Here is a 23462-nt window from a genome sequence, read left to right on the forward strand (position 1 = left end):
GCTCCCTGAGCCTGGTGCTAACAGCTCCCTGAGCCTGGGGCTAACAGCCTGGGGCTAACAGCTCCCTGAGCCTAGTGCTAACAGCCTGGGGCTAACAGCCTGGGGCTAAGAGCTCCCTGAGCCTGGGGCTAACAGCTCCCTGAGCCTGGTGCTAACAGCTCCCTGAGCCTGGTGCTAACAGCCTGGGGCTAACGGCTCCCTGAGCCTGGTGCTAACAGCCTGGGGCTAACAGTTCCCTGAGCCTGGGGCTAACAGCTCTGTGCTAAGTGCAGAGTGAAAAGCCTAACAGATGTGTGCCAGTTTGTCCCATTGGTCACTTGCGGTACTGAATCATTTTCCCCAAAGACCTTCATTATAAATGAGACGTGTGTTTGTGGACAGTAGACGCATCAGAGATTCACATCTTCATACAGATCTGTAAATCTTGTTTTTATTTGCGGATCATGAAACATGTATTTGAGACTCATTTCTCTCCGTCATCCCTACCTTTCCCGAAACTTCTCACTGACCTTCTTCTGTTCACGTTCTGTCTCTCTCACTCGTCTTCCTCTCTGTCCAGACGTCCTGTAACTTCACGTTTGTTGAACATATACCAGCTCTCAAAGCATGTAACAGAAGAAGAAGAAGAGTGGTGGACGCAGTGATGGGGGACTCTGAGGACAGACGGTTCCTCGGGTGAGGCAGACTGGGTCTAGTCCTCTCTGTTGTCAAACGTTTGAGGCACATGGAGAACAAACTGCATGAACTGAGGTCGCTGCGAGGCAGTTCACTCAGCAGGATGGTAGACAGGATGGTTCGTCCTGGACTAAAGCAGGTCTACTGAGGGCCTTTCAGAGACCTCAGACTCTAATGAGGAAGTCGAGGGAGAGGGAGGCGGGGATGTGCAGCGTCTCCAGGCTGAGAGCAGAGGGGGTGTACGGGAAGAGGACGGGGAACGTCTGCTTGGTGTCCACCAGAAGCTGAGGAGGATCATTTCTCACCTGAAGACGATTCTGGACACACAGACAAACATGGAGGTCAAACAGGTGAAACAGGTGAAACAGCTGACAGGTCACACATCATCTGTAGAAAGTCTTATCAAAGACCACTTCCACACACGCCATCATCGCACTCACTCACTCACACACACAGAAAATGATGTCACTACTGAAATAATGAAGTCACTAATGACGTCACCAATGAAGTCACTACTGAAGTAATGACGTCACTAATGACATCACGCTCGGCGCTTCTGTGATTCCATCAAATGTCCCGCAGTGCGTTTCAGAAGCGTCTCTCCGCTGGACATACACACCTCGTCAATTTTTGATGGAAGCTGTGTCGAGCAGATGAGCCGGGCAGGAAGTCAGACACAGTGCATCCAGTAAATTTTCAAAATAAAACACCCTGTGCAGCCTCACTACATCAACAGTACGTAACCTACTTACCCATGAAGCACAAACATCAAGGAAAAATGACCAAATCAACAAGTCAACTGGCAGAAAAACGCTCGGTGGAATATGAAGCCGAGAGGGGGACGGAACAAAACCACGACGTCATTGAGCCCGGTGGGTATCTTTGCCTCCCCTACAGCTCTCCGGCGCCCCCCTGCGGAGGCTTTAGTCTTTGTCCTGCTGAAGGTCTTCATGTCTGAGACCTCCACCAGGCCTCCAGCCAAGCCTCAGACTCTTAGTGTTTAACATGTCCCACCTGTGTCTGAGTCTTACCTGAATGTTTCTAATGAAAGACACAGTGACTCTCTCTTCAAACTCGTTCAGAGGTGTGTAGAGGTTCAGGATCTTCACAATCTGCAACACACAGGACACCAGTGATCAATACCATGTTCTGATATGCTGATGAGTTTTATTGATGAGCTGTTTGTTGATTGACCTGCTGTGTGGACAGGCTGGAGCACAGCGAGCAGATGGCCTCGGCGTCCTGAGTCGTCTTCTTCTTGACCTGCAGCAGCTGAGCGGCCTGGATGATGGGCTCCAGAGTGGCTGCAGCTTTACTCTGGTACAGGTTGTTTCCTCTCAGCCACTCCTCCATCTGACTGGTGTTGTACCTGAACACACACACAGATACAGAGAAGCTTCAAAGCTGATGCAAGAGGCCGGGACGCCTCTGCTGTCTTCAATAAAGAGACGGGCAGCGCTGTGATTGGCTGATTTGATGCAGGTGTACCTGAGCTGCATGCCGGTGCTCCAGGAGCACACGTCTTTGCGCAGCAGCAGGTTGTTGAGGGTGACTGCATTGATGCAGTGGAAGAGCTGTCGGACCACTTGACCCACGATCTCGGGGTCCAGACCGTGGTCCCGCATGATGCTGTGAAACTGACCCAGCTGTCTGATCAGGGCCTGCAGGGTGTAGCTGCTGGGGCCGCCGGCGTCGGTGTCCATGCTGGACGAGCGGTTCCTGTAGCCCATCGGCTTGACGGCCGCCAGGCTGGGTATGCTCTCACTCTCCAACATGGCCGACACTGAACAGGCAGACAGACAGAGATCAGACAGACAGGTCAGTGTACATTATGCGTCCAGAGCACAGATACATTCATACAGTAAATATTCTCACAAAAACAACCAGTTAACTTAGAAACTAAAATACAAATAAAGGTTTAACTTCAGGACTCTTTGCTCTGACGTTTGTTTGTTCGCTGCAGCTTGTTTACTGCAGTTTGTTCACTTCAGTTTGTTCCCTGCAGTTAGTTTACTGCAGTTTGTTCACTGCAGCTTGTTTACTGCAGTTTGTTCGCTGCAGTTTGTTCACTTCAGTTTGTTCACTGTAGTTAGTTTACAGCAGTTTGTTCACTGCAGTTTGTTTGCTGCAGTTTGTTTACTGCAGTTTGTTCGCTGCAGTTTGTTCACTTCAGTTTGTTCACTGTAGTTAGTTTACAGCAGTTTGTTCACTGCAGCTTGTTTACTGCAGCTTGTTTACTGCAGTTTGTTCGCTGCAGTTTGTTCACTTCAGTTTGTTCACTTCAGTTAGTTTACAGCAGTTTGTTCACTGCAGCTTGTTCACTGCAGTTTGTTTGCTGCAGTTTGTTTACTGCAGTTAGTTCACTGCAGAGTGAAGCTGAGCTGCTACCTGATGGACCTGCTGACATGATGGCGATATCTGCTCCTGTAAGAACACAGTGTCAGCCTGAAGAGAACCAGAGTCTCTTTGACCAAAAGTTCATATCTATGAAGCATTTATTGACAGTAGCTGGGCGGTTGCTGTGGTAACTGCAGTACACAGTGCAGAGTTTCAGATGATGAATCACTGGATGATGAAATGAGTCAGAACAACAGCTGCCTCCTCAGCAGTGATGTGGTATCTGACTACATCCCGACTGATTCTGGGTCAGTGAGTCCACGTTCACTCACAGTAAAGTTTTGGTATTAAGAGCATCAAACTTTGGGCTCTTTCACAAAGTATTTTTGCTCTGAAAGCAGCTCCTCAGTCTGTCGTCTAAAGATGTTTGAGGAGTGAATGGATAATCATGTTTGTATATTTCTGTGTTCTGCTTTAATCACTTCATCAGCTGTCGTACAGTTGAACAGGTCACTGGTTCCTTCAGAGCAGCACTGCACTTTACTGCTGTATGTAAATAATATTTTATATTATATATCTTGAACTCATTTAAGATTTGTATGAATGATATCACAAACAGGAGATCTGGTATTGCACGTTAGCGCCTCCAACTGTCCACCAGTGGAATAACATCATATTCCACCTTTCATGTTGTGTGCTGTTAATCATGACACGTTGAGACTGCGATCAAAGATACCTCATACAAAGATCATCAGTTTTACTGACAGCTTGAAATCAGACTTCAGGACCTTGTGAGGACACGTTGTCCACAGACGGCTCCTGGTGAACTGGGTGAAGCCTGGTGTCTCGCATCTGGTAGAAACTCACCGATCATGGGCTGTATGATGCCCTCTGCCACCTTGATGAGCTGCTGGTAGATCTGGATGGAGAGGTCACTCAGAACCTGTCGGTACTCCGCCAGGTCGAAGTTCTTCAGACAGTGTTCGTTCTGTTTGGCTGTGTTCTGCGTCATGAACACCTGAACACAAAGACAACACGTGACTCACAGTGGATTATGTTCTGAGTCTCATCAACAGCTGATTGTTTCCGGTCTCACCTCGTCACCGCTGTACTGCTTCAGACAATGGAGAAGGCGGCTGGTGTTGGCCAGCCAGAAGGACGTCATCTCAAAGTCCTCGTTGTTTTTCTGCAGATGAATTGAAAATAGATTTGAAATAAAAGAACGTGTACTTATAATGAGACAGGTGGACGTGTGGAGGACGCTCACCTTGAGGACCTTCTTGATGGCGTTGATGGTGGAGGTGAGCAGAGACTCCACCTTCTGGTCATCGTTGATGTAGTCGGCGTGGCGGATGCACATGAAGAGAATATATGCAGGCAGACAGGGAACTGTAGCCGACACTGTGCTGGGCCTGATGTCTGAAGACAACATGAACACAGAGAGAGTTTGTGCTGCTGAGACAACAAGTAACCACCAGAGCCCATCAGGTGAACTTCAACATGTAGTCAGATTTAAGCCCTCGCTTCCTGTCATCTCTCTGTTGTCGGCTATTTAACAAAGAACATGTAAAATAACTATTTAAAACAAAACAGAGTCTCAGGAGGCTGATGCTGACAGAAGCATCATGACTGGAAGCTGAGAGAAGAAGAGAAACCACGTTCTTCAGGAACATTCAAGAACACTGAGACAGATTTACTCTGCAAGAGCGCAGGACTGGACTGAACCTCCAGGATGCTCATAAACTCAATTCAGCAGTGAGATGAGATCATTAAGCTCAGTAAAGAAATGATAACATAGTGATTCAAGTATTACAAAATATTGACTTTGGAAAAATGACCAAATCAACAAGTCAACTGGCAGAAAAACGCTCTGTGGAATATGAAGCCGAGAGGGGGACGGAACAAAACCACAACGTCATTGAGTCCGATGGGGTGCATGCAGTATCTTTGCCACCTGAGAAAGTAATACCCAAAATATGACTCTCTGACTATTTAGCATATATATATATATATATACACACACACACACACTGTATACAGTTTATATACAGCAGACTGTGGAGGCTGACCTGTGATCAGTCCATGTCTTACCTGTAATCAGAGTTTTGAGCAGCAGGGCCTCATCCTCCTTGTAGTACTCCAGCATCCCCTCAAAGTCCTTCTCTTTCCTCTGGACCGTTACCTGGCGGCTCAGTTCGGGTCTGGACCTGCTGGTCTGAGCTGCATCCGCCAAAGAAACTGCAGAGACAGAGACGCTGTTAGCTCAGACCCCCTGAGACAGATAAAGTGTACGCTGCAGATCTGAACAGCTCCTGTTACCTTCCAACTCCTGGACCTTCTTCATGTAGATCCTGAGCTGCTTCTTCAGCTTCCTCTCATTCTTCTCCAGTTTCTCCACCAGCTCCTTGAGGTCCTACGAACAAGACGACATGACACATGATAAACCTGAACACTGTCTGTCTGTGCCATGCAGCAGCAGATCCTCTCACCAGGTTGTCGTTGGTGAGCCGTGTGATCTCCTGCTGGACACTGTACTCCACCTGAGCCTCAGGTGACAGGGACGAGGTGTAGTTGAGGATCTCCTGCTTCTTCTCGATGTCGTCTTTCAGCAGCTCGATCTGAGTGTGAAGAGCTTCCAGTTCGTCTTTGTGCTGCCTGGACTGAGACTGCAGCTGGGCCTCCAGCAGCCTGGGAGGACCGGGAGGACCATGTCATGTTATTCACTGCATGTTTATCAGAATCCGCCTGTTCTATGGAAGTTTAAATGGATAGAAACGTCTGACCAGAAGTCCTGAGTGTGATGCTGCTTTTTGGAAGAAGTGTCCTACCAACATCTTTTCTGTGTTGTATTAACACCTTATTTAAGGTGGTATTATCAAGCAGCCAGTGTGAGAAATAATATTTCTCCCAGAGGGTCCAGTACCAGGAACCCACTAAGCTCAACACAAAGTGATCTGCTACTGCAACACTAAAGAGGCTCAACAGCTGAGATAATTTAAACTTTAGAGACCAACAAGCTCATTTTTAATTTGTTTGTTTAATAAAAGGATATTTTCTGTGGCTAAATAAGAGCTGATACTTTGCATGATGGACTCGTTAATAAATCTGCAGCTGCAGCAGCTGGATCTGCATCAGCTGCCTCATGTTCATCTTCTGCTCTTCATCGTTCAACATGCAAATAAACTTCACATCACAAACAAACAGAGAATCATGAGCTTCATTTTTCAAACCCCTGAAACGTTTTTCTGGCCCTCAGTGACGACTGCTCCGAGAGGACAGACCCGGAGCAGAACGCTGAAGTAGTGATCCGTTATTTTAGTTTGAAAAAGAAGAGAAAGTGAAAGAAAGCGAGAGCAAACAGAGACCTGGCCACTTGTTTTAGGCCCTGGTAAGCCAAACCCAGCTCTCCATCTTCATTCAAATAACACCAGTCCTGTTGTGTACTGGTGTCCAGCAGGCAGAGGACAGCAGGACACACAGAGGCAGAGACAGAGGAAACAAAGCAGAAGCAGAACGTGAGGGACGCTGCAGAGGACAGAGCCGAAGCAGACGGACACTGAAGACAAGAACACAAGAGAAGTTAATAATCAAGTCTTCAGTTCTACATGGAGGTTTTCATACTGTGACCAGCGACCTGGTCTTTAATACAGGCAGCAGAAACAAAGTGGGCTCAGAAGCACCACAGCACACCATCACTGGTCCTGGACTGAACGGACGGTCACATTACGTCTCCGTCCCAACACAGAAAGAGGACGTGATGTCATGTTTCTGATGTGGGTAATCAAGAAATATTGATCAGTTTGTAGTCTGGCTGTGTGACAATGAACAAAGAAACAAGCTGGAATAATAAAAGCTGCAGTGCCACATTTGTTCTTTAGCTTTGACTTCTGACACAACAAACATCATCTGACCAACAGTCTGTCAGCATCTGATTCAAAGTTAAAGAAAGGAAGGAAACTGTTGATCAATAACTACACGATTATGCTCGATCCACAGAAAAGTGAAGGTAGTCTCAGCGGTCTCATGTCACTCAACTAAAAGCGAGAAGCTGTTTAATCAGAGACTCACCGTCACTGTAACCTGAATACACGTACTGTCTCTTTAAAGATGAAGCAGCCACTCACTTGTTGGACTCACACAGTCCATGATACGCTTGGACAGCCTCCTCTTTGTCCACCGGCTCTTTGCTGATGTTCAGCTCAGGAACGTTATTACTTTCCTGCTGAAAAACAGAGAAGACTAAATGTTATTTTACTACAACATGAGGAGAAATTCACAGAGTGACACTGACTGCTTCTGACATTATTAACCCCGACATCTGGATCCACACAGTCGAGTCTTCTCTGTGTTTGAAATAAGAGGCTGTCCATCAAAATGTCCAAAGTGACACTACAACCATCTGGTTTTGTTCCAGAAGTGAGAAAACCTCATTCAAATGTAATAATGTAATAATAATAATAACTCAACATCCAGCGTTTCTCAACAGTAGGGCATGTGGTTCACTGCACATGTTTAGATAAAATGATTGAATATCTAGCAGCCCTTGATGAACATCATCTCCCATGAGCCCACAGACCACAGGTTAAAGGTCGCGGCTGTAAGCGTGTCAGAGCGTTGGTGACGTTTATGGAAGTCACAAAGTAATTGAGGGTAAATAATTAAGTTGTTAAAATCACTAAAGTGCTGCAGCTGATTCAACTAAAGAAAGATGAAAGAAATACTGAACGAGAGATTGTGTTGAGTTACAGAAGCGAGACAGGAAGTGATGTCATGACTTTGGCTCTGATGTCAACAGTCTTTTCTGACTGAGGGGGAGTCCCCCAGGGTCCAGTTCTTACTTTGGATCTTAAACACACAAACTTGCTGTTATTTACTGAGAGAGAAGCTCTGTTGTACGGTCTTTACGTTCTAACACTAAATGATGTGAACACAATCAGACGTTCCACCCGAGGCGGCGGTCAGTCTCTCGTGTACCAAACAGGATTATAAACATGGTTCCTCCAGTACTCAGGTGAGACCACAGCACACTGAACATGTTTAAACGTACTATATGATCGTTCTTCTCCCGCAGCTGGGCAGCGCTGACTATCTGAGTCCTCAGGATAAGGACTTCCTCCTTGCGGGCATCCAGCTCCTCATTGGCTGCTTTGAGCTGACTGAGCAGCAGGTTGTAGCTGTCCTGCAGTTCATTGGAGGAATTGTTTTGAGACGCGCGTTCAGAGATGGTCTTCCTCAGCTCGTTCAGGTCATTCTTCAGCTTCTTGTTCTCTGACTCCAGCTCCTGCCTCTGCAGGGATGCAAGGTCTCTGATATTTATTTAATATATATATATATACATACACACATATATGATCCAGATGTAGTCAATACTGAGGTTAAAAAAGAAAAATGTAAAAAGAGTTTTTATTCACTGAGGACACGATGTAAGTGTGTGATAGCTGAAGTCCGTCTTGTACCTTGAGGTTGTTGTAGGCCAGATCTGCAGTCTCTTGCTCAGAGGAGGGACTCCTCGACTCAGAGCCCTTTAATGAAGAATGAAAATGTTTCAGTCAGATGAACTCTGAATGTTTCAGTCTGAAGCCAGCTGGACTTCTGTTGAGTGTAAATGTAACATGAAGCGTCACCTTGCGCTTGGTGAGCTCCTCCATCTTGTCCACGCTGGCCTGCAGCCTCTTCCTCTCCTGCTCCAGCTCTCTGACTCTCTTCTGCAGCTTCATGAACAGACTGATGTCCATTGCAGCCTTCTCCACCCCCATCTCCTGCACAGGTGAACAGTTACAGCCGTTAAACCGTGACAGTGTCAACGGCTGACCCCCGCCTTCATTCATCCCCCCTCACAGACTCACCTCCACCAGCTGGATGGAGTCCTCGGTGTCTCCGACCTCTGAGGTGGAGATGGATGGGTAGTTAGAGTCCGACTCCAGGCTGCTCTGATTGGACGGGTTCCTCCTGTGGCCGGGGTGGAACTGGAGGATGATGGGAGGAAGAGAGTTACTACATATGGACTAAAGACTCACAGTTAGTCCTGATGTTAAACACACCTTATATTCTAACATGTAAAGCTCTGCCTTAAATCTCAAAGAAATGTTCAAATACGAAATTTTGCTCCTTCACAGAGGTGGACGTGCTCACTGCAGTCACTGGATTCCAGTGATGATCCAGTTAAATGTCAGTAGAGCTGGTTTGTTCTGATTCTACAGTACGTATTAAATATACTGATGGACAGAGAACAGAACCCTTTCTGTTATGAAACTGAGTCGGAATCCATTAAAACTGCTGTGACTCCAAACTGACTGCAGAGGAGCCTGTGGTCTCAGGTGAGACCACCTGGCTGTGAGGAGGACAGGTCACCTTGGCCAGGGACACCTCCTCCTTCAGGTTGTCGTATCTCTGCTCCAGTCTGGAAAACTCTTTGAGCAGATTCTGGTAGCGCTGCCTCTCCTCATCCAGCTCAGTCTGCAGAGACGACTCCCTCTGAGAGACACTGCTGCCGTCCTCTGCAACACACACACACACACACAGTTTTTGTTACTCTGTGAGGTCCGGTCTGTCAGTGTTCCTGTGAGGTTCAGCTGGAAGATGAAGATCATTTTAAATCTAGGAAGCCTCCAGATGAAGAAAGAAACTATTTAAACAAGTTCTCGGTTTATGGAAATGTAGCACTGAATGATAAACACTCACAGTTAAACTGCCTTTATTATCTCATGACTAAATGTTTCCACGTGACACTAAAACCGAACAGGGTCCTGTTTCCTGTTTCAGATAGAGGGACTCTGGTGGATCAGGTCTCACCTTCAACGCTCTTTGAGTACTGAAGGATCCTCTGGTTCATCTCCTCCTTCTCACTCTTCAGCAGAGCGTTCTCTCTCTCCAGCTCCTCCACCCTCTGAGGACAGACACACAAGAAGGAATGAAAGAGTGCTACATCCTGACACAGACGACGAAGAAGAAGAAGAAGAAGAAGAAGAAGAAGAAAAGAAGAAAAGACGAAGAAGAAAAGACGAAGAAGAAAAGACGAAGAAGAAGAAGAAGAAGAAGAAGAAGAAGAAGAAGAAGAAGAAGAAGAAGACGAAGAAGAAGAAGAAGAAGAAGAAGAAGAAGAAGAAGAAGAAGAAGAAGAAGAAGAAGAAGGTGCTTGACAGATCAGGTCTCATTCACAGGTTCAGTGTCTTGCTCAAGGACACTACGGAGCCGGGGAGCTGGGGATCGAACCCCAAACCCGCTCTACCTCCCGTGCGATGGTGGTAACCACTGTGCGACCAGCATGTTTTAAATATTAAAGGGATTAAAATTTTGATGAAGCCTTCTTCGTTTTATATATCAAATAATCTAAATACCGCCAAGTCTTTATCACACAGAGGGGTCTCTGGGTCTCCTCAGGGTCTGTGCAGGTTGTGATCCAGCCTTGATGTTGACTTTAGGTGTTACAGGTGTTTGTTCCGACCAACTCACATTTTGCTGAAGCAGATTTCAGGTGACCCCCCTGTCTACCTGACTAAGGGACTCCCCTTCTCACCTGTTTGAGGCCCAGTTTCTCGGTGCCGTGCTCCTCCTCCAGCCTCTTCCTCTGGGCCGACGCCTCCTGCAGCTCCTCTCTCAGCCTCTCCAGCTCCTCCTGCAGAGACGTCAGCTGACCGCCTCCACCCTGCTGACTCCGGACCTGCTCCAGCTGCTTCTGCAGCTTGTTCACCTCAGAGCCCAGACTGCTGTTCACCACCAGCAGCTGCTCATTCTGAGTCCGGTACTCTTTGGACTGAAGGGGGGCAGACAAGAAACCTGATCAGGACAAACGAGCAGGACTAACACTGGAGCCAGCATCGTTGTTGTTGTTGTTATAGTAGAATTTGCAGTAGAAGCGTGTGAGATTTATGGATTTGATGCTTCATGTTGGACAGAACAGGAGGACAACATGTCTTCACATCTGGAGAAACTGAGAAACCTTTCATTTGAGACTTTTCTGTTTGTCTTTTTATTAAGTTACATCTGGGACTGTTTCATAGTCATATCTGGCACTAATCAAAACTAATCTTTATTCTACTGTTTAATAACAGTGGATCTTGTATTTGTGTTTATTTTAAATCTTGTATTCATGTCTTTTTACATCTCAAGTCTCTTTAGCTGATAAATACTCCTCTGTGTTCAGCTGCTTCTTACAGCTAATTCTTATAAAATACACATTATAGACACTTTAAACTTGTCTTGCTTTCATTCAGTGAATAAACTAATATAGTATTTAGGACCATAAGTTAAACTGTTGTATATAATAAATGGATGCATGATGCCCCTGAGCAGTAGTACTAGTAGTACTATTGAAGTTTGCAGTATACATATATACCTGATCATCCATCTTCCTCTGCAGCTGCACGATCTTGTTCTCCATGCCACTGTTGAGCTTCTTCAGACGTTCAGCAGAGCGAGCTTCGATCTTCAGCTGCCGCAGCTGCCGCTTCGCTCGTGTGCATCTGAACGCACACTGGATGGTGACGGCGGCGGCGCGCGCTCGCCTGAACTTCTTCCTCTGCAGCCAGCCGCGGACGCTCTTCTGGATGATCATGGCCTTGTGGTGCAGGAGGAACTGCAGAGGACAGTTTGTCAGACTAACAGTCACAGAACTGATGAAGCATTCAGAGGTCGCCTGATCACATTCCACCTTAAATTGGAAACACTTGGCCTCCAATTCACTCGTTACGTCAACAACACCAACAGGACTGCAGACTCAGTCTGTCCTCACAGATCCGAGTCAGCTGGAGGACATGACAAAGGAAAAGGAGGCCGAGGCTTCGAGGAACATCAATCAGTCAGATGGAAACAGAGATGGTTCGAGAAGAACACAAAGGGAAATAAGATGATTAGAAAGTGTACCTCCCAGTAGATCTTGCGGGTGAACATCCCTCTGGTGAAGGCCTGGATGGTGACGACAGCCTGTCTCACTCTCAGATAGTTCCGCCGTTCTCTCACCATACGATACTGTTTCTGACAGATGAGGGCAGCTCGAGTCAGACGCAGGAAGTCAGCATATCTACAGAAGAAGAAGAAAATCCATCATCAGTGGCAGGGAGGGAGGACAAGCGGTTATACAGGCGATAGAGACGACGTCAGCAGGATGTCTGAACGTTCACCTGCTCATTGTCTCGACTTTGGTTCTTTAAATCAGTGACTTCTGTTACATTTGGAGTTATCAATGTAGTTTATTGGTCGTCTCATGCACACAGAAGTCTGACGCTGAAACATTAATCAGACATGAACATAACTACATGAATATATCATCTGCAGTGTTTCAGAGCAGAGGGTACTGGAGGCTGAGGTGATTCTCGTGTTATTAGTGACTCACCTGCGGGCCAGGTATCCTCGGCCGTATCTCTGCAGAGTGACGGCAGACTTGCGGATCTTGCGGTATCGAACTCTCTGCAGCCAACCTCGAACCGTCTTCTGGATCTTGATACAGGCCGAGCGGAACTTATCCGCCCTGAGCTTCTCCAGGTACGCCACCTGACCCGCCCGGAAGAAGATCTTTGTCTTACCGAACTGGAACATGTCCGGCTCCTGAGACACAAGAGGAAAAAAGAATCATACTGCTTCGTCCTTCATCATGAGGAGGATGATGAGGATGATGATGATGCAACCCCCCTTTTAACTTCTACAAGTTTACGACATCATCAACAAAACATCTGTAACTAGAACAACTGTACAGTGTAGTGCAGCACCTTGTTTTAATAATGTTTTTACATTTTTACATGTTTGTTGTCTGTCACATTATATGTTAAAGCACCATCAGACCACGGCCAATTCCTTGTAATGTATGTTACTTGGCAATAAACTGTTTCTGATCCTGACTCTAAAGTTTCCTCACCTTGTTTTAATAAAGTTTCCTCACCTGTTTTAACAAAGTTTCCTCACCTGTTTTAATAAAGTTTTCTCACCTTGTTTTAATAGTTTTCTCACCTTGTTTTGATTAAGTTTTCTCACCTTGTTTTAATAAAGTTTCCTTACCTTGTTTTGATAAAGTTTCTTCACTTATTTCAATAAAGTTTTCTCACCTTGATTAGAGTCTCCAGCAGGTTTTTACACACCAGCTTCTTGTCTGCTGACGTCATGTCGGACCTCTTCATCAACACTCGATACCTGCTGAAGAAATCCGGGTACGTCCACCTGGAAACATGACACATGTTTCTATTGTCCTTATTTTTATTATTTTCTGACATGAGGTTTGGTTTGAGAAGTGAGGAGGTCTCACACAGTAAACTGAATCTCTTTGGGTTTTTAGCTGTTGGACTCATCTGCAGATGAACTGATTGTTGCAGACCTCCTTTAAACTCTGTCACACAGTAAACCTGACTACAGTTCTGCTTCAAGCTGTTTACACGTCACACACCGACTCAAATGATTAGATTTCATGGGAGGTGGTAACTTCCTGTCCTCTCATGAGGAAAAACACAGATTTTTAACCTTCAGAGAGCTGCTGCTAATGATGATGACGATGATGAGAAAATAGAAGCAGCTGCACCACATGAGTTCAGTCATATAATAACGCAGATGGTGAGACTGATCTGAGAACAGTCTCTACATCATTACAGAGAAGAAGACGTGGACTCACCTGGACGGATATCCGGCTGCACTGATCCGGATCGTCTCCAGGACTCCGCAGGCTCGGAGCTGCTGTACCGCTCGCCTCGAGTCAAACCTGCAGCAACAGGAAACAGTTCAAATCATCTTCATCATACTGAAAACAAAGTTCAGCTCCAACACTGAACGTTTCCTCCTACCTCGTCTTCTTCTTTGGCATCGCACACTCAACCTGAGGACGAGTGAGCAGCCGCAGGGTCAGATTCTGAGAGCTGACTGATAGAAAACATGTGACTGAGGCCGTCAGCTAATCTGACAGCAGACCAGTATCTGAAGGAAACAACAGATCATCTGTAAACACGGAGCCTCCAAAACATCCAGCGAGTCAGCAGGGATCCAATATGGAGGATATATAATATATATATATATCATAGATTATAGTTATATTACATTAGTGTATTATACTGCAGTCAGTCAGTGAGTTCTGACCTCTGACCTGTTTGTCTTGTTTCTATTAGAGCATCTTTACACAGCTGATGCTGCTGTTTAATAAAACATGGAAGTGTTTCCTTGCTCACGATGAACTGTTGGTCTCTGTAATAATATTATACAGAGTCGGTCTAGACCTGCTCTGTATGTAAAGTGTCATGAGATGACTTTTGTTGTGATTTGGAGCTACATAAATAAATGATCACTGACTTCTGACCAGCGTGTGACGGGCTCAATGTTGAGACCCCTTTAATGACCTCATCACCTGCTCTGGTCAGTGGCTTTCATCCCGTCTGATGTAGAAATGTTAAACAGGAACAAACATTAAAAAAACCTTACCCTGACCTCTGACCCCTGACAGAAGATGAAAGTGACTCACGAGAAGGCCTCCTTGTAGTCGTTGGGTTTGATGCAGCGAACATAATGAGGAGTCGTGGCGTTCAGAGTCTCCATGAGGAGATGAAGAGAACTGCGGAACTGAACCGACAGAGAAACGCGTGAACAACAGCAGCATCAACACTGATCCGAGTCCTGCAGAGACCGGGGAGCTCACCTGGTGTCCCACAGTCTTCCTGTGCTCCTTGTTGGGAGCTTTGGGAGTCGACCTCGCCGCTCTGACGTTCACTCTGGAGGACTTTGAGGAGGCGACGTCTTGCTTCTCTTGGAACAGATCTGCTACCAGCTGAAACTGAGAGGGAGACAGGCAGCCATGTTGATCCAGGACTCACACTGAAAGACAGACTATCAAGTCCAGCAGCTTCACTTTTCTGCAAGTTCACCAAATGTAATTAACAGCACATAGAAAGAAACCAGTTTGACCATCAAACCTGCCAGAGTGTAAAAGTATGATGGAGAGCAGCAGGAGCGCTGAGGAGTTATTTATTATCAGTAATAACTTGATGAGCTGAATGAGGAGTGACGGGTTCCCATCAGACTCTCACGTAGTTTAAAGAGTTTTAACGACTGAACAAACACTCAGGAGCTGTGAGTGAAACTGAACCCAATGCTTTTAGAGATGACGGTCCGTCTGCAGCTCTCAGTCTCTGACCTCTGACCAGCTGCAGGTTCAGGTTCAGTGCTCTGCTTCTACAGTGAATGGACCCGAGAGATGAGTGAACACACACAAAAGCTTTGACCCAATTCTTTCCATTAACCCTTCCTCTGCTGGAGGAGGAGGAGGAGGAGTAGGAGGAGGAGGAGGTCTAGACAAAGTGCATCACACAGCTTTATAAAACAGGACCGACAAGCTCCCTCTCCTCACCTCTCAGTGAATGACTCTGTCGAGGTGTTTCCAGCAGACAGATCTGAGGTCAGCTGTATCTAGAAAATTCATCTGATACTTCTGTGTATCAGGGACTGAGGACGTGAACCTCTGAGAACTGAACCTTTTAATTACAGAAGATAAAGGAGTCCGGCTTCATCAGAGCCCCTCTTTGATCTGGAAACTGGGATTCTGATGAAACCAGCGACTCAAACGTGACAGAAGGTCAGACTAAAGGACGGACTGTCGAGAGACAAGTTTCAGAAACACTGAAACCGTTTGTGGGCTGCTGGAGGAACTCCTGCTGGACAGAGAAAGATCGCTTCATGATGTGACTCCGTAAAGTCCAGTCCTCGTTCAGAGTGATACTACAGTAAATACGAAGCTTCAATACGATATCACCTCTTTGTGACAGTAACAGACCTGGTCCTACAGACCCAGACTGGAACAGACCTGGTCCAACTGACCCAGACGGGAACAGACCCGGTCCTATTGACCCAGACTGGAACAGACCCGGTCCAACTGACCCAGACTGGCACAGACCCGGTCCTACTGACCTAGACTGGCACAGACCCGGTCCAACTGACCCAGACTGGCACAGACCCGGTTCTACTGACCCAGACTGGCACAGACCTGGTCCTACTGACCCAGTCCTCATGAGTGCAACAATGACTCTAAAGAAGGATTGTCACTTTTATAAAACAATAAATCTGTAAAACAGAGTCGACCGCTGACTGAGCTGTGGTTCTGGTTCTGGTTCTGGTTCTGTGGTTGTGGTTCTTACCTGACTGGCCTTCAGGATGTTGATCTGTTCCTCGTAGACGGTGTCCCTGTTCTTCTCCAGAAAGCCTTCACACTGATACTCCACCTGTCATACAGCAGCAGTCAGTGTCTCATCATGTTTCACACTCAGCTGACGGGTTGACTAACACTTCTTCTTCTGTGGTGGTCAGTGGTTGATGAAGCTGTCAGTCACTTCTGTCTCCCTGTCTTGTGATTAGTTTTATGTCCTCGTGTCACTGCAGAGACACTGTGATGGATCATTCAGACCTGGTCGACTCACTTATATCAAAACAACTGATCTCCGCCCTCACAGTCACATGTTGCTATGACAACAAGATGTTTTAGACTTTGTAACTTGAAGCGGTTGAGGCACCACAGCAGAGATCCTGAGAGTTAACAACACTTCTATCTACGACTTGTTCTAACTGGACCTCTACTCATGAAGTTCTCCATGCTTAGAGTTCCTCGCTGAGGAACAGGTCTGAGACAGAAACAGAATCTGGAGATCCAGTAAAAGCAGCTCACCTTATCAGCGAAGTGTACGACGATGAAGGAGATGTTGGACATACGAGGTTTCTGAAAGTGAGCGCTGCTGGAGTTCTGTTTGTAGAGCTTCTGGGCCCAGTTCTGATCCGTCCCCTTTGGGACCTGAAACAGGAAGTCAATTATATTACAACTGAAATTAAACTTTGATTCAGACTACAGAGAGAGACGTGAGCTGGTCCACATCGTCTTCATCAATGACTTCAGAGAGACAGAGAGATAGACAGACAGAGAGACAGACAGAGAGACAGAGAGACAGACAGAGGGACAGAGAGACAGACAAACTGAGTCTGAAGATAGAAGATTGATTGAGTTTTAAGAAGTGATGAGAATTTAAACAATTCTGCAAAATAGTAGAAAAGCTAAAATACGGCTGCATTTTTTGGAGACGGCAGTGCAGTACTGTACAGTGCAGTACATTGCAGTACAGTCCAGTCATCTAGCTCACTTTACACTCTTCATCCAGCAGGTCCAGGATGCCGAGTCGAGCCTCGATCAGGTCAATACAGGGCTGGTTATCATAGAAGTCTATCAGAGTCCAGGGGATCTGCTCCTTCATATACTCCTCCTGCTCCAACTTAAACACATGCTGAGGACACGAAACAACAACCAGCTCATTTACAATGAAAGACTTGTATAGACTTGAATATGTACAATAAATACGGACAGATTACAACGTTTGTATAAAAGATCAGAGGAAGTTCTTAGACTCACAGAGTTGAACTGCTGCTGAAGTTTCTCGTTGGCGTAGTTGATGCAGAACTGCTCAAAACTGTTCACCTCGAACGTCTCAAACCTGCAGACATTCAAACAAAAGACAAACTTATCACTGTGTCTTATTGACAACTTTGTACAGAATCACAATGACTGCAAAGATGCTGAAATGACCAAGACAGAGTTCAGAGAGGAGAAACGCTGCAAAAAAAGAAAGTCCCCTTGTTGGTCGACAAATACGGGAACTGTGTGACTGTGAAAGACTGATGTCATGTTAAGCCACGCTGTGTCACTGACATTAACTGCTTTAAAGCTGCTCTGAGGTCAGACTACAGCATGTTGGACAGGTGCTCAGAAGGTAAATGATCTAATATTTGATTTAAAGGTCCTGAAGTTGTGATGCTGGACCTCCTGCTTACCCGTAAATGTCCAGGACTCCAATGAAGGAATGCTGTTTGGAGGAGGTCTGCAGGGCCATGTTGATGTGCTCCACAATCCAGTCAAACATGTGAGCGTAGATGTGTTTGGCGAGCGCGTCGCGGGCGTTGGTCGCCTGTTTGCTGGACATCTTCTTCACATACGTCTCTGACGCAGTGACCAACTTCCTGTGACAGAGCCAGTGCTCCATCTGCTGCTGCTCCACCCCCAGCAGCCTGCAGAAGTGTTTCAGGTGGAGGTCGTCCCTCTGCAACACACACACACCTGTTAGAGCGCAGACTCACTCTGACCTGCTGATCCTCACTGTGAGCTGTAACCATGGTGACGTACTGAGATGTGACAGGACTCCCCGTCCCGCTCCGAGCAGATCTCGATGTTTCCCAGATGAAGGATGGAGGCAACCACTTTGAATATGCTGCTCTGGCTGCCCTCCTTTACACCTGAAACACACAACAGAAACTACTGGTCTTTATGGGTCCACCAGGGACCAAATGATACTGGGGGAGGGTCTCTGGTCTTTGTATCATGGATGTGAGCCCGCTCAGTCTCATCTCTGATCAATAAAGCATTTCTGATTCTGATTGTCATTATGTTGCTGCTTGTTAACTGACAGATTGTCATGCTGCTGACGGTGTTGGTGGTCTCTCTCCGTCAGGGTCTACCTGCTGCAGCTTGTGCACATCTGATGAAACAAGAGTCCACATACGAACCAAATCTCTGGATTTATTAATAGTTTTGGTTTTGAAATCATGTTAAAATCACACATCTCTCATAAAGTCCTGTGGTTGGTCTGTTTGCTTTCACAACACAAAGGAAGGAGCGTGATTGGGACGGTATAACTTAAAAACACACAACCCAGACCCCAGAGTGTGTGTTTAGTGTGTGTCTGGATGTGAGCGTGCTCTCAGAGCTCTGAGGTCTCAGTTATTCAGCAGTTTGATTTGGTCTCCTGACTGATCAAATATTCATGTTTGTTGCTTCATTTCAAAGTGTTTTTCTCGGTTGGATCCGTCCTCACCCAGCAGACTGAAGGCCTCTCTGGTCTTTTTAAAGTCTTCTGCATCGTTCACTCCTTCAATGAAGATGTTCTCCCCTAAAGACGTGAAGGTGAAGTCTTCTGCGCTGGCTGAGTGACGGAGACAATAGAGCGAATCAGAACCAGTAAAGACAGAAACATTCCACATATTCATTGTCAAGTAGTGAATGAATTGTATTAAAGCGACCTGCCGTCCATTATTTTGATAATCAAGAAATAATCACAGCAATGATCCAGACCTCCTCTCCTTCCACACTCTGATGACAGCCGGTCTGTCTTTGTCTCATGACACAGTAAACTCATCATTTGGAGTTTAGAGGAGTTGAACTGATCGATCAACACGAAACATTAATATCTAGAGTGTGACAGAGACCAGCTCCGTGTTGAACATCAGCGTTATGTGTTGGACATTAGAGACAAAGGAGAGACCAGCTGGATCAAACCACTGGACTCATGTGGGTCTCAGGACTCCACACACCAGCTTTAATCAGAGCACGTCTATCATCCAGGACCCATTTTGTTGTTTATCCCATTTAGATATTTTTTTCCCACAGCAGGGCCTGACAGGCCTCCTGCTGTATGAACAGGTGGACTCACTGAGGCCGAGGTCTTTGAACTCTGGTAGGCTGGCGGAGGCACACAGCTGATAGAATATGTGATAATTCCTCTCATCCTCTGCCTGCGAGACAAACAGCAACAGTTCAAACATTAAATAAGTCAACAACACACTGAAGCAGAGTGTTTGAGAGTACGACACGTCGAACTGACCTGGAAAACAACCCGAGACTTCTCCAGCAGGTACGTTCGCATGTTGGCACCGATGATGTGGTAACGCCGGCTGAACCCGATCTGGATGTATTTTCCAAACCGACTACTGTTGTCGTTCCGAGTGGTTTTAGCGTTTCCGATAGCCTGTTGGACAGAGAGGACAGAGTCATCAGCGTGATCTGACGTCTGAATGTGTGTGAGAAGAAGGTCATGTTGTTCAGATCAGGATTTCTTTGTTTATGGAGTTACTGCAGGAGACCTGATGTCCCTCGACATGATTCACAGTCAGGAAAAATTTCATGTTTCATGTTGGTGGGACTGAGTTCATGCACGGATATATGCAATGCAGCTTTGTGGAACAGATGGAACAGGAACTCCTTGAAACAGTCTGATGTTCTTATTTCTACAGTTAAGCTACAAGATACTGAGCCCATCATCATCATCATCATCATCATCATCCTCATCATCATCATCATCAGAGCTCGGGTCAAAAACACAGCACAACACTTTGGTTTCTGTCCAGATGAAACAAACGAGCTTTAACATGTTGATCAGGGAGCTGATTGTGTTTCCTTTGGACAGAGCCTGGCAGGCTGTTTCCCCATTTCCAGTCTTGCTAAGCTAAGCTAACCAGCTTCATGTGTAGCGTACAGACGAACTCCTTTCATCCTCAAAAGCCTTCTGAGGCTTTTGAGGATGAAAGTGAACATCTGTAAAGTGTTAATGAAGTTGAAATCACGTCACCTCCATGATGGGACTGGAGGCGAGGACTTTCTCCTCCACGTTCGTGTCATTAGCTGAGCCGCCCACCGTGGCAAAGAAACGCATGGCATACTTTGCAGAAACCGTCTTTCCAGCTCCGGACTCTCCGCTCACGATGATGGACTGATTCCTCTCATCTCTACAAAACACACAGAATTTCATCACCTCACACACAGACCTGGTGTTACCCTACTGAACCAGAAATGACACCATAAATACATCCCATAATAATCACAGCAGAGCAAACATCCAACGTCATTCTGTGTTTATGACAAACACAGTTCAATAGCCTCAGATTTCAAGAATAAAGTCATAATGTGTCGAGAATACAATCATGATATTGTATAATATGAGAATAATAATAATAATAATATGAGACGCAAGAGTTTTATCCTTAAATGTTCTTCTCAAAATATTTCAGCTATTATCAGAATATTGTGACTCTGTAATATATCTGATATGTACACCAGTTAACGCCGTGTGCAGGAGTCAGCAGCTGAAGGAGTCGTGATGTTCGGGCTGTAATTAGTTCAGAGCTGATGAACATCAGATAAAGAAGGAGGTTTTGTCTCCGTGGAGACGTGAACACTGTAATCATCCACCTCCACCAGCAGCTACACTGAAGTCTCAGTTATTGTGTTCATCGTCTCTGTGCTGCTGGAACATGTGACCCTCAGAGGATCAATAAGTCTGATCACATTATAAACTATCCACCGGTCCACTGGATCTGACCTGGCCATCTGCTTGTACGCCTCCTCAGCCACAGCAAATATATGAGGGTCCATGTCCCCCATGTTCTGACCGCTGTAGGCGGTGATGACCTCCTCTCCATAGATCTGCAGCTGCTCGTACGGGTTGATGGCCACCAACACGATCCCTGCAGAGACACAACCACGTATGAGACCAGAGACCGGAACATGCAGAAGATCCAGCAGAGTCCGAGAAGCTGCAGGAAGCAGACTGACCGCAGTACGTGTAGATGTGGTTGGACTCCAGGAAGCGGACTTTGAGGTTGTGCAGGACTGCAGGTTCATGCAGGTAACTAAGAGCAGTGAGGTCATTCTCCCCGACCAGGATGTCGGGGTTACGCAGGAAAGGAAGAGCATTACTCTTTGGACCCACAGGGTACTCCAGAGGCTGACACAGGAAGACACAATCAATACACATCAATACACAATCAATACAAATAATGACTTCCAAATGACCAGAGAACTTCACTTCTGTTGATTCCACACCTGAAGCAGGGCCACTGTTAGCCTGCTATATTCAGGAGGCCCAGAGGTCAGAGAGGTGGAGGAGGGTCAGGGTCAAGATCAGGGTCAAGATCAGGTTCAAGGTCCTGCCCTCAGGCCTCTCCAGCTGACAGCTAATAAGTAATATTTCTAAGAACAATTTGAAGCAGCATTTGTAAGTTCAGTCAGAGAGGACAGACTGATTAAAATCAACTCCTATTTTTATTACATGAGTTTAGTTCTCAAATAAAATTAAAATCTGATCCAGTGAGAAAAAACAACTAAATCAATAATCAAAGGACAGTAATCATCACTGGTGGGAACTGCTGCTGGGGGCGGGGCTTTGTCTGTCAGTCTGTCAGTCTTCATCACATCCATATGGAGCGTCTCCTCTCTGAGTCACTGGTTTGTTCTGGTCCACCAGTTAGAGCAGCTGATGTGTCTGAGCTGTGGGACCGAGTGCAATCTGAGCCATTCACGGTTCATGGTTGTCATAGCAACACCCCTCCCCCCCAACGCGCTCCGAGACACTGCGTGTGTGTGTGTGTTTGCATTCAGCTGCAGCTTTAAAATAACACTAAAGTGCTGATTTGTTTTCAGTGTCAGTTTGGTGTTTAAGTAAAGTCAGAGTGTTTTATTTGACAAACATGTTCTGAGAGATGTCACCTTTCTGGAACAGGTGTGAGTGTTTCTCTCTAACAGTAAGAAAGAGAAGATAAATACCGTTTCATCCTCCAGTCTGAGGTGGAGAACCGGCTCTCCCTCCTTGTAATCTCTGATGATCTCTGCAGCCTTCCACACATCGTCAGGGTCCGGGATCCAGACCCGAGTGAACTGAAACACACCATCACGACATTTATTACACACAATAATGAAGAGCTGAAGTGTTACAGCTGCTTCCAACCAGAATCCAGCAGGACACCATGACAACACACACACAGCGTTTCCTCCTCTGAAGTTCACTTATCAAACAGGAATCAAACCGCTTGAACTCAGTCCATCACTTTGATTTGGGACTTCAAATGTGTTTCATTTCATAGAAGATGATTAAGTGGAATCGTGAAGCTACTGAGTGATGCTGGAGGGGCTGAGGGGGTACATCTGATACTTCTGTTTTCACTGAGTACACTACTTGAGTAAAAGTACTTGGCTACTTTCCAGCACTGCACCTCATCCTGGGTAAACCTGCTCCTGGTCCTGGTCCTGTTGGAGTTCCCTCTCTCTCTCCTCACATGAAGGATAATTATAAATTCTGTCTGAACTTTTATCTGCTTCTGTAGATGAACTAAGTTTCTCTTCCTGATCAAAGGCATCATTAGCACTTCACTGATAATCACTTCAGAGGAATTACAGCAGAGAAACTTCATCATGTTCCATGAAAAACCACTTCAGTCCTGATCAGAGAACAGAGACGAGGCGTTCATATCAATCAGGACAAAAGATGAACAAGAAGCCGGACATAAAAAGTGAAGCAGAGAAGTCGACTGTGACTGTCCAGACATTCATCACCCTCAAGGTGGATCTAGAGGAAAAGACCAACGTCAGTGGGATTCATCCTCTGGGGAACATGAATGTCTGCAGTAAATGACAATCCCTCTGATAGTGGATAGTTGAGAATAAACATTGTGTATCTGTTCAGAGGACGTCTGCTGCTGGTTGTTCACAGGTCTGACAGAAGCTGCTTCTTCTTTTGTTTTTCACATATTGTGGATGAGCTTATCCCTGAGAGGATGCTGTAAGGAGATTAGCTGTGGACACTGAGTCATGTAAAACAACATATGAAGAACAGAAACGAGTGCCGAGTCAGCACACAGGATTTAATAAGCTGCAGCCAACACGGCAGGATTTACACACTGTAACC

General features: G+C 46.1%; 1 protein-coding gene across 1 annotated transcript in view; it reads right to left on the reverse strand.

The window, feature by feature from the left end:
* myo5b (myosin VB) overlaps nucleotides 1-23462 on the reverse strand; it is a 31020-nt gene continuing 7558 nt past the window's right edge. Inside the window, exons 2-40 of the mRNA XM_070925024.1 lie at nucleotides 22325-22435; nucleotides 21335-21506; nucleotides 21102-21246; nucleotides 20352-20508; nucleotides 19608-19751; nucleotides 19437-19518; nucleotides 18822-18929; nucleotides 18134-18243; nucleotides 17785-18050; nucleotides 17366-17447; nucleotides 17100-17240; nucleotides 16634-16756; nucleotides 16110-16193; nucleotides 14618-14752; nucleotides 14444-14541; nucleotides 13607-13693; nucleotides 13050-13161; nucleotides 12344-12555; nucleotides 11875-12031; nucleotides 11348-11587; nucleotides 10529-10765; nucleotides 9812-9898; nucleotides 9364-9507; nucleotides 8859-8978; nucleotides 8598-8771; nucleotides 8469-8498; nucleotides 8046-8299; nucleotides 7137-7226; nucleotides 6378-6455; nucleotides 5502-5700; nucleotides 5332-5425; nucleotides 5104-5250; nucleotides 4280-4431; nucleotides 4109-4198; nucleotides 3880-4030; nucleotides 2164-2458; nucleotides 1870-2044; nucleotides 1707-1787; nucleotides 1-992 (exon numbers count right to left, since the gene is read on the reverse strand). Of these exons, the coding sequence (XP_070781125.1) occupies nucleotides 840-992; nucleotides 1707-1787; nucleotides 1870-2044; nucleotides 2164-2458; nucleotides 3880-4030; nucleotides 4109-4198; nucleotides 4280-4431; nucleotides 5104-5250; nucleotides 5332-5425; nucleotides 5502-5700; nucleotides 6378-6455; nucleotides 7137-7226; nucleotides 8046-8299; nucleotides 8469-8498; nucleotides 8598-8771; nucleotides 8859-8978; nucleotides 9364-9507; nucleotides 9812-9898; nucleotides 10529-10765; nucleotides 11348-11587; nucleotides 11875-12031; nucleotides 12344-12555; nucleotides 13050-13161; nucleotides 13607-13693; nucleotides 14444-14541; nucleotides 14618-14752; nucleotides 16110-16193; nucleotides 16634-16756; nucleotides 17100-17240; nucleotides 17366-17447; nucleotides 17785-18050; nucleotides 18134-18243; nucleotides 18822-18929; nucleotides 19437-19518; nucleotides 19608-19751; nucleotides 20352-20508; nucleotides 21102-21246; nucleotides 21335-21506; nucleotides 22325-22435 (5517 nt within the window). The 3' untranslated portion in view covers nucleotides 1-839. The remainder of the gene's footprint in view (nucleotides 993-1706; nucleotides 1788-1869; nucleotides 2045-2163; nucleotides 2459-3879; nucleotides 4031-4108; nucleotides 4199-4279; nucleotides 4432-5103; nucleotides 5251-5331; nucleotides 5426-5501; nucleotides 5701-6377; nucleotides 6456-7136; nucleotides 7227-8045; nucleotides 8300-8468; nucleotides 8499-8597; nucleotides 8772-8858; nucleotides 8979-9363; nucleotides 9508-9811; nucleotides 9899-10528; nucleotides 10766-11347; nucleotides 11588-11874; nucleotides 12032-12343; nucleotides 12556-13049; nucleotides 13162-13606; nucleotides 13694-14443; nucleotides 14542-14617; nucleotides 14753-16109; nucleotides 16194-16633; nucleotides 16757-17099; nucleotides 17241-17365; nucleotides 17448-17784; nucleotides 18051-18133; nucleotides 18244-18821; nucleotides 18930-19436; nucleotides 19519-19607; nucleotides 19752-20351; nucleotides 20509-21101; nucleotides 21247-21334; nucleotides 21507-22324; nucleotides 22436-23462) is intronic.

The sequence above is a fragment of the Enoplosus armatus genome, chromosome 18 (assembly GCF_043641665.1).
Source record: "Enoplosus armatus isolate fEnoArm2 chromosome 18, fEnoArm2.hap1, whole genome shotgun sequence".
NCBI classification, from domain to species: Eukaryota; Metazoa; Chordata; class Actinopteri; order Centrarchiformes; family Enoplosidae; genus Enoplosus; species Enoplosus armatus.